General features: G+C 30.5%; 1 protein-coding gene across 3 annotated transcripts; it reads right to left on the bottom strand.

The window, feature by feature from the left end:
- Positions 1-4,327: 4,327 nt before the first annotated feature.
- LOC133033718 (F-box protein SKIP23-like) lies at positions 4,328-9,592 on the bottom strand. Of its 3 annotated transcripts, none has more exons than XM_061108777.1 (4): positions 9,274-9,592; positions 8,696-8,776; positions 5,987-6,058; positions 4,328-5,415 (listed from the first exon to the last, which is right to left on the bottom strand). In XM_061108777.1, the coding sequence occupies exons 3-4, from the start codon at positions 6,036-6,038 to the stop codon at positions 4,640-4,642; spliced, it is 828 nt and encodes a 275-aa protein (XP_060964760.1). In that variant the 5' UTR covers positions 6,039-6,058; positions 8,696-8,776; positions 9,274-9,592; the 3' UTR covers positions 4,328-4,639. The 3 variants fall into 3 exon arrangements, with proteins under 3 accessions (XP_060964760.1, XP_060964758.1, XP_060964759.1); XM_061108775.1 differs by having other exon boundaries at positions 4,331-5,802; positions 9,274-9,581; XM_061108776.1 differs by having other exon boundaries at positions 4,331-5,802; positions 9,292-9,581.
- Positions 9,593-10,464: the final 872 nt, after the last annotated feature.

Genomic DNA, 10,464 nt, shown 5'->3' with positions numbered 1-10,464 from the left:
CATGCACCCCACTGCGCCCTCAGCTCGCAGTGCCTTCTCCACCATCTGAGCGTAGGTGGTGCTGTCGTCTGTGGTAATCATCAGGTCATGCCTGATCTTGGGATGCAACCCGTCCAGATACTTCTCCTTTCTGCTGAAGTCGGTCGGCACAATTCCCGAGGCTAACCTCGCCAACCGGTCAAACTGAGTAGTATACTCAGTGACACTCATGTTCTCCCGCTGGGTCAGGTGAACGAATTCCTTTCTCTTGGCGCTTCTAACCGCCTCGTTGTAGTACTTCGCGTTGAAAAGTTCCTGGAACCTCTCCCAAGTCATGGTGGTGACATCATGAATCTGAGACACCATGTCCCACCATACCAGGGCATCCTCCTGGAGCTGAAATGTGGCACACACCACTCTGTCGTTGCCGGTGACACCCATAAAGTTCAAGATTCTGGTGATCACCGTAAGCCACTGCTCGGCTTTCGACACATCTGGACCTCCCAGGAATACCGGAGGTGCTTGTTTCCGGAACCTCTCATACAAAGGCTCCAATCTATGGGCCGCCACTACCATCTCGGCACAGGCGGCGGGGGCGGTGCCACTTTGGAACTGCGGCACAGAGGCTGCCGGGAGCACCCCGCTGTCTCAACCTGCGAATCTCGAGGTCCCGTTCTTCGATCCCTGGCTTGCATCTCCGCAAACCGCAACTCCCGGTTCGGGGCTCTCGATCGAGCTGGGGGAGCACAGGCGCCCGTGGCGGGTTCTCATCACCCCGACCACGAGCCCTGCCTCGGGGACCTCTACCTCGGCCCCTAGCAGGTGGGGGAAACCGAGCTCCCTCTCCCTGATTCGACCCCACTGAGTTGCCTCGACTCCTGGTAGTCCGCCTGGCGTCCATCTAGTTAGAACCGCCTGCGAAACCAAGAGTTGGCATATCAGGTCGTATTCAAGGCGAGCTTACTAATGCCGCTTAATTTGGAAATTAGAAATGAAACATGCGCCTATTCTACTATCAGGCTACTAACATGCTCCCTAACAGGCTTTTCTTTTTTCATAACTGAATAAAATAAACTACTAAAGCAATAAAGGCTTACTGAACCGTGAACCGAGCTAACTGCTGATGATGATTGTACATGACGTGACGATCTTCGGAAGACAACCTGGCGGCTCTGATACCAAGTTGTAACACCCTAACTAACTTAGGCGTATTACGTGATTTTTAAACGTACTGTGCAGCTCGTTGCTAATCAACGAGGTTTATGGAAAAACGTGATTAATTAAAATTTTGCTTTTTCATTAATCTTATAAACCATTTTGCAAAAAGTCTCGGGATCCCGATTTATAAAAATATTTACAAACGTTTTCACTGTTCAACTTTTACATCAAAATAAAGTCGTCTAACGACAATTACAAAATCTCAGCCGTGCTGTCCCGAGGATCGTACGCTCCAGGCCTAACCGCCCCGACATGTACAATCCCATAAGCTCGCTCACGGTCCATCAGCAACTGCCTTGCCTTTACCTACACATGCAACGTAAACTGTGAGTCGACAGACTCAGCAAGAAAAGCATAATAATATCATACATAAAACTGACTGCCGTGTCCAACACGATACTGAGTCCCGCTACTGCCATGTCCAACATGGTACTGAGCACTACTGCCATGTCCAACATGGTACTGAGTTTTGAACGTTCAGGGGACGGTACTATTGACAAGTATCCTCCTGATCGGTCGAACCGGTCATACTCCGGCTGCTGGTCATACTCCAGCCTGTACCGACGGGATAGGTCAATAGCACTGAACCACCAACCAGTGTCAGCCTGATCGGTCGAACCGGTCATACTCCGGCTGCTGGTCATACTCCAGCCTGTACCGACGTGACAGGGTTGGGTGGTTCGAAGCCTAAATACATATCTAATGTAATCTAACAGGCTTCCTACATGCACGCTAAACATGTAATCTACATATGCATACTGTTATACTAATCTTACCTGGATTCCGATTTCAGGTGTGCCGGTCAACCTGACTGGAACTGAAGCTGAACGGCGGATTACTGGCTCCTAAACCATAAAAACCACAACGCTATAAGTGACACGCTAAATCACTTCCCGGGGACTAAAACTTGAAACTAAAAGTTTCCCTATCGATAAAAAGCATGGCAATACCCCTAAAAACCCAAAAACGAGGAAAACTAGGGTTCTGGAAAATCCCCAACCGGAAGACCGGTTGCCCAACCGGAATTCCGGTTCTGGAAAAATCTGAACCCCCATCCGGAATTCCGGATGCTCAACCGGAATTCCGGTTCCTCGCAGGCAGCAACCAAAAATTCTCATAACTTGACCAATTCGAACCCAATTGATCCCAAACTTTCCAGACCTCCTACATAGGTCCCAAATGACCATTCCAAGGCCTCAAACCTACCCAGAAACCTCACAAGCAAATTTCACCATTGGAGCTCAAGCTTTGAGTTCCAAACTCAAGCTTGAGCAAACCACTAAAACCAGCATGCAAACCAACTAAAATCAACCTAAACTAGCATAATATAACCTCTGAAAACAAACAACAACCTCCAGCAATTCACAGAAACAAAACATGGCATTTTCTCACAAAAATCATCAATTTTCACACATTTTCATCTAGCATGCTCAACCTAGTAATCAAGCATCAAAACAACCCTAAACTAACATGCTTAAACACAAAATAATCACTAGATTACAGCAGCAACAACAACATAAAAATCCAACATGCAAATCACATTTTCACACATTTTCTTCAAGAATTTAAAGAGGGAAAGAGACATGAACCAACCTAGTTGCAATAGACCTTAAAGGATGAAGAATAACCAGCCAAAATCAAAGGAAAAACACCTTCTCCTAGCTGCTCAAGGCTGGCCGAAAATGGAAGAGAAAGAAAGAGAGAGTTTGAAACTTTTTTTGGAATTTTTCTAAGTGTTGTAAAATAAAAGAAAAGTCATTTAATACCATTTAATTAAACTCATTTCAGCCAATATTTAATAAAATAAATACTTATTTTTCCATTTAATAAATCACATAAAACAAAACACTAATGGGGCAAAAAGACCATTTTGCCCCTCCACCATAAAATCACTAAAATCATACTAAAGGGGTATTTTTGGGACATTCTAAATTCCCGGCCATTCCCGACATTCCCAATGTCTAAAACCCGTCCCCAAAATACTAACATACTAAGTTGTGATTTCTACTGAGCCAAACGCCGCGTTCCAAATACCGGACACCGGAAATGCGAAATATAAAAACTGCTGATAACATAATTATGCATATCTGAATTCCATAAATAATAATGATAAATTATTTAAATAGCTATAAATAATTTCCTGATTAACATAAATAACTGCTAATTTTCCAAATTAACTAAGCGGGCTTTACAACAAAAACTATATACTATACAATAAAATATATATATACCTACAATAAAAAGAAAAATATAATATTATTGAAAAAAATTGTATATATTATATTAAAAAAATTATATACCACCATAAAATAATCATACCATGCTTGTAAAATTATATATCCCATTTATATATAATAAAATAGAAATTAAACATGCACGATCTAAAATAAAATGATATACTATATAATAAAATTTAAATATTATATAACAAAAAATATATACCTTACAATTGAAATGTATATATAATTGATAACAACAAATTAAAATAAAATATATAAGATGCTAATAAAAATATATATCATGTCAACAAAAATACAATAGAAAATAAAATATAAATATTATTTAAAAAAAATGATATGTCGTATAACAAAAAATATATAAACTATTCATCAAAATATATATACTAACAATAATAATAATAATATATATATATGTGTATACTATACTGACCAAATTATATACCACAATTAAAATATATATACTATGACAATAAGATTATATACCACCATTGTATATAGTAAAATAGAAACTAACTAAATATTATTTAAAATAAACATATATCATACAATTAAAATATATAAAAATAATAATTACATATATATACTATAGTAATAAAATTATATACATACATTAAAATATTTGTATTATGCTAATAAAATTATATAGTACGATTATATATAGCAAAATAAAAAATAAATATCATCTAAGAATGATAATATACTATACAATAAAACAGAAATATATTGTACAACAAAATCCATATACCAACAACCCACAACAGCTCATCAAAAATTAAAAAATCGACATAAGTTTCAAATAAAAAATATTTTAACAAAACTAATATAGATATACTATAATCATTAAGTAATTTGCTTCTAATTATAAAAAAAAATATGAAAAAAAAATTATTGATTTTTTTTTTTATATATGGAATAAGACAATATACATAATAAATAATTTAAAAGAGTCATTTGCTACAAGTTTTGAAATGAGAACATTTATTAACATAGTCTTATGAATTGGGACTGTTTACTATAATTTCTCGAAAAAGTAGAAAAATAGGCTTTTTTTCAAAAAAAGAACAAAAAAAAAAAAAGAAAGTAGGTCTTAAAAAAGAGGGAGCCTTGTGCAATGGCCCAAGCTGTCCAATACTTGGGTGGACCCCTGCATAGTAGTCGTGCCAATAATATCAATATTAATTAAATAATAAAAAAAATATAAATCATAAATTCAAGATAGGTTGAATCCATATGGGTGGTTGGGCCTCCATTTTTGAAATTATTGTTGATTCTTCATCATCTAATAATAATGTAAATTTTTTATAGCTGTTATCTCCGAGATTGTAGATGCCACAATCACAAGGAACTCCCTGAGGACCGTATGAGATTAAATCAGTGTCATGACTGAAATAGATGCAATTTGATTTACATCCAAGAAAGTTTGATGCACGCACATATATTGAAGAGTTATCTCCTAGAAAGAGAGCAGCATCTCCTAGACTTTTAACTATAACCCTTTTTACTCCTCCATCAACAAAATCCAATTTAAAAATATTTACTTTTGTAGTACGTCGTATTGTCAAACTATCTTTCCATTCACAACGTCTTAACACTTGTAAAATATCTCCCTCAAATGACTTCACAATATAAGACTTGATACCAAACCAATTGTCAGAATTATTCCAAGTTACTTTTGTACCACAGTATGGCTCACGACTATCATAAGATGAAAGAGTGTCATGATTATGATTAAGAAAATAAAACTTATTGCTATTGAACAATATATCACTAAATATTTCTTCATCTGGATCAATTTTTCTCCAAATATTATCTCTCCCGGGACTTATAATGGCTATTTTCCAACAATGTAAATAAATGACCACAACCATATAATCATTTGGATTTATTAATGGATCTGCAGTGATTGTCGCTTTGTAAATATGTTGATCACAATATTCTCTCATATCTTCCAATCCTTCAAGATCCCCATCTTCAACTTCTGGAGGAAACAAACACGGAAGATTGATGATTGCACTATCATGATCTGTAGAGTAAGGCTTGTATAGTGTAACCGTGAAATCACGATTCACAGTTACTAGCCATCCTTGTGATGATCCTCCAAAACGCTTATCATAAGGTATATGTAATTTAGATATTTCTTTGAACTTATTAGTCATTGGATCATACATATCCCAAGTATGTTGTTTTCTATTAGGAACCATAAGCATGGGAACTTGGTGTGAAGTCTTCATCAAGCATTTAGTTTTATTGTGTTTTACTATAGAATTCCATGAAACACACACACCATAAAATCGTAGAATATCTTTGAAAGACTCCAATTTTTCCAAAATTAAATCAAGAAGATGGCATGGTAATCTAGCCCAATCTAAAAAATAGAATAAAATATATATTATACATCAAAATTAGCTATACTTTTTTTTTTTTCTTGTATGAAAAATATTTTAAAATTTAGTATTTATAATTATAGAGAAAATAATAGAAAGTAGAATATTAAAGGCATTATTATTTTGAGCATATATATGTATATAAATAGAATAACGAGGATATACCTGGGTGTACTGTGATTGTCTTCTGTTTCTTTTTAGTAAGAGACATTGTCATCTTCTTAAAAATTGAGTTTTCTATCAAAAAATTAACATTCAAATATTTAAAATTTAAGAAAGAGAAAGTAAAAAGAAAATATAAATTCTTCATTAAATTAAAATGGTAAATAGATAATTTGAAAACATTCAAATTTGAAACTCCATATTTTATACTCATAATTTTAATCAAAGGCAAACTCACAAATTAAATTTCAATGTTAGCTATATTCTAATATATATAATATATATTAATTTAATGATACTAAATTAATTCATTGTAATTAACCGGACCACAAAAACCTTAAAGATGTTATTAAAAAAAAAACAAAACCTTAAAGATGAACACACACATGTACCTCAATTTCTTGAAAATAATTAATAATTAAGCAACCGTATGTATCAAATCCTTGTCAGGTAAAACTGCTAGATGGCCCTTAATTGATCAGGGTGTATAATTTCAGTCTAATATATATTTATATGTATCTAGATTTAAGAATAAAACTTTGAAAATTTGTAGGATATATATATATTTATATAAATAAAGTCGGAGAGAATTAATGAGAGATGACGATAAGTACATGGATTTTGGCTATATATATTTCCTAATTAAAATCCTATTCCTATTATTAAAACTATTATTACGTTTTTTAATAGATTAAAATTATTATTAATTATCATATTTTAAATTTTAAAAAAAATAATATAAGAAACTATTTAAAAATTTAAAACAACTCCCGCATAATAATTATAAAAAAATCTCCAAAAACATTTTATTTTTTTGTTAATATTACAAATATAAGAATAATCATAAACACGACAAACGATGCAAAAATTGTGGTAAGATATTGATAAATAACCAATATCTTACCCATAGATGTGAAATCTGATGTTGGCTACATAGGATGCAATTATAATCATAGGTAGAGGTATTCGTATAAGATTTTTCTTTTCAGTGTTCTTCTTTTCTTTCCTTTGTTTTTTTCCTTTTTTTTTTTTATGTTGGATGATCTTGATGATATTGGACTATTGAGTTTATTAAACGATTATAAAGCAATCATTTTTGACCAGGATTGTAATCTATAGTACATGAAATTTATATTATATGCTCCAACAAATTAACAAACACAAGAGCTAAAAATAAGACAGACTCAAAACCACCATGAACTCAATCACAAATTTACATCCAGCAGAGTAAGAGAATAAGTATAGGCATTATCTTCCTTATTATAATCAAAGAGGCCAAAGTTTACTACCAAGTCAGGTCACGGACCAAACAATTAAGCACTTGGTACAACACACTATTGTTAAGTGAGATCAAATACTTATGCTTATCTCATAATTGTCAACTCCTACCCCTGCCACCCTGAATCCTAACCAATTGAGCTACGGAATAAAGAACTTGGAACAAACTTGATTTTCTAGTCTAATAAGTAACTATATATATGTATGTATGGGACACTTCTTAATGGGTAATACCCATTGATGGGAACTACAAAAAATTAATAAGGTAACAATCTAATAACTTTTTATGGCAAGTTTCTAACAATTATTTAAAAAAAAAATTATATTTATTTTTTTATAAAATTGGAAATAATAATTACAACTAATAGTTTGAAATTACTACTTTATTATTTTATGAAATTGTGAGTTTATTAATAATTTATTATTGTAAAACTAAAAATCATTTACATGTATATTAATGTGTTTTTTTTATTAGGAGAATAAGAGCTTTATTGTGGAATCCAATTGTCTTAATATTATTCATACTCTTAAAAATAAAACGCTACAATACTTCTTAGTTCTTACTTAGGCTATCATTGTTAGAGAAATATTATTATCATCCAATGATTTTTTGATATTACCATGCATCATTCTCCTAGAATAACTAATGAGGTATTGTTCATTATTTATATTTTTAGGATTGGAAGATGATAATCTTGTTTAGGGGTCAAATATAATTTTTTGTGCTGAAATTCTTGTGTTGGCAATTGCTATTATTCAATAATGTTTATGACACTTTTTTCTTCCTTCATTTTTTTTTTTGTTAAATTTTTTTTTATTGCTTTTGTTCTTATAGATTTTGGTAAGCTCAAGTATTTTTTTTGAAAAATAAAAACATATAAATAATTGTTAATTATTATGAAATTAAAGATTTTAGTTTTAGAAAAAATCTTATACATTTTATATGTATTACAGTTTAAAGCTTAAAATTATTATTTTTTTGTTTTCAGTAATGCAATTTAGAATTCTAGTTTAGATAAATATACACTTTTTTTCTTCTTAATCTTTAGAATGATTTTTATTAAAAAAAATAGTTTGTTAGTTTTTTTTAATGTGTTTTATTTTTTAAATAACAATTCCATTTATAAATTTTTTATTTCTATTAATAGTTTTATCTATTTTAGGAATATAGAGAATAACAAAATAGGAAATATTAATTTTTTAATATTTAATTAATGATTATAAATATCAACCATTAGATATTTGATCCAATGGTCAAGAATAAAATACCCATGCATGGGTAATACCCATTAAGAGCATACCCATGTATGTATATGTATATGTATATCTAAGTATACACATACATAAAAAGGATGCACGTTTAGGTTCTGGAAAATCCACACCCTCTTAAAGGATGGAACAAAGAGTTTTTGACATTTAAAAAAAAATTATTACCTCATAACCTTTTCTCCTTCCTTCACTTCACTTCTGAAAAAGCCTTGCCTCATGAGCATAAATGTCTCAAGTCAAGAAACACTTGCACAAAAATAAAAGACTCATAGTCATAGAAAGTCAGAATAGATTAAAATCCTATTCCTATTATTAAAACTATTATTACGTTTTTTAATAGATTAAAATTATTATTAATTATCATATTTTAAATTTTTTAAAAAAAAAAGATTTCTAGTACAGGTATGTTATTTTTCAATAGAAAAATTAGGGATATATCATGTTTACATTTTAAAACCCAAATCAAATTAATATACATTCCTAATTCACAAGCAAGAAAATCAGGGAAAAGAAACTTTGAGCGACTAAGAATATCAAAATGAAAGAAAAACTACTGTAAAACGTCCAACTTGTTTAAATCCAGAATGAAAGTCTCAAATGTATACAACTTATTATTCTACAGTTTTATTAAAAGAAACAACAAAAAAAAAAAAAACACTAAAATAGATTGGGGAGAGAGGAAAACATAAAACAAAATAGAAATGGTAAAAGAGACTACTCATTTCAAAATAAAAGGTACGTACCGAGATCCCTTTGGTCACCTGAAGAAGACAGAGAGAGATAAGGAGATGAGAGGCGGGCATGAAAGAAACGAGGAAATAGATGGTATCGAGATCCTGAGCCCACCCCATCGCCTCCACCATCGATACATAGATATACATATATGGATGCACTTTTTAAATGAATGCTTAGTATTAAAAAAAATATAAAATACTTATTTGAATTTTATTTTTTTTAATCTAAAATAGATATTTAATAAAATAATTTATGATTTTTTAAAAATTGTTCTTATTTGAATTTTGTTCTTTATGAAATATAAAATAATTTTCTTATTTAAATTTTATTTTTTGAATCATCAATAAACAAATTTAAATTAAAAATATATATTTAATAAAATAGTATACGTATTTTTTTTAGATTGTTCTTAAAAAATATTTAATTATTAAGATATTTTTGAAAAAAAAAATATAGTAGTTTAATATGATTTTTTGATAATTAATTAATATTGTAATTAATAGTAATCAAAATAAATTATAATATTGTAATGATTTTGTTAGTGAATATGGTTATGCGGTTTTGTTAGTAATATTTTTTTTTGTTTATTATTAATTAATATAAATTATAAAAATAGAAGAAAGAAAGAGAAAAAAGAATTAATGTGGTTTACCTAGAAATATTTTTTATTTGAAGAATATGTTTATTAGTTTAAATTTATTTATTAAAAAATTAAATATTAACAAATATCTTTTTCAAATTTGAATTATCGTTGTTGAATTATAAATGATCTCTTAATTTTAGAAATTTAAAGTTTTAACTCTAAGCAATAAAATAACAATAAAAATTGAGCCTTATGTAAATTTCGTATAATGATAAGAATAATAAAAATAATATATATAAAAATCTAGACTTTACATATACATATTTTCAACCTTCCCAAATGTATTGCTTCAATAGGATGAATGTATAATTTACAAATACATATATTTCAACCTTCCCAAAATGTATTGCTTCAATAGGATTTTTAAAAGGGGTTTTTTCAATATTATACTTGAAAATAATTTTATTTATAAAAATACCTTTAAGAAAATTATTTGCACAAATACCGTTGTGCCACGTCAGCATACATACCGAATTCCAAAAAAATTACCGAAAATGAAAAATCTCGTTTTCAGAAATTTTTCGCTTTTTTGGGAGTTTTGAAAAAGTAACCTTTT

This window comes from Cannabis sativa, chromosome 1, assembly GCF_029168945.1.
Source record: "Cannabis sativa cultivar Pink pepper isolate KNU-18-1 chromosome 1, ASM2916894v1, whole genome shotgun sequence".
Classification (NCBI taxonomy): Eukaryota; Viridiplantae; Streptophyta; class Magnoliopsida; order Rosales; family Cannabaceae; genus Cannabis; species Cannabis sativa.
The sequence above is the reverse complement of the archived record's forward strand: the minus strand, read 5'-3'. Positions and strand labels throughout refer to the sequence as shown.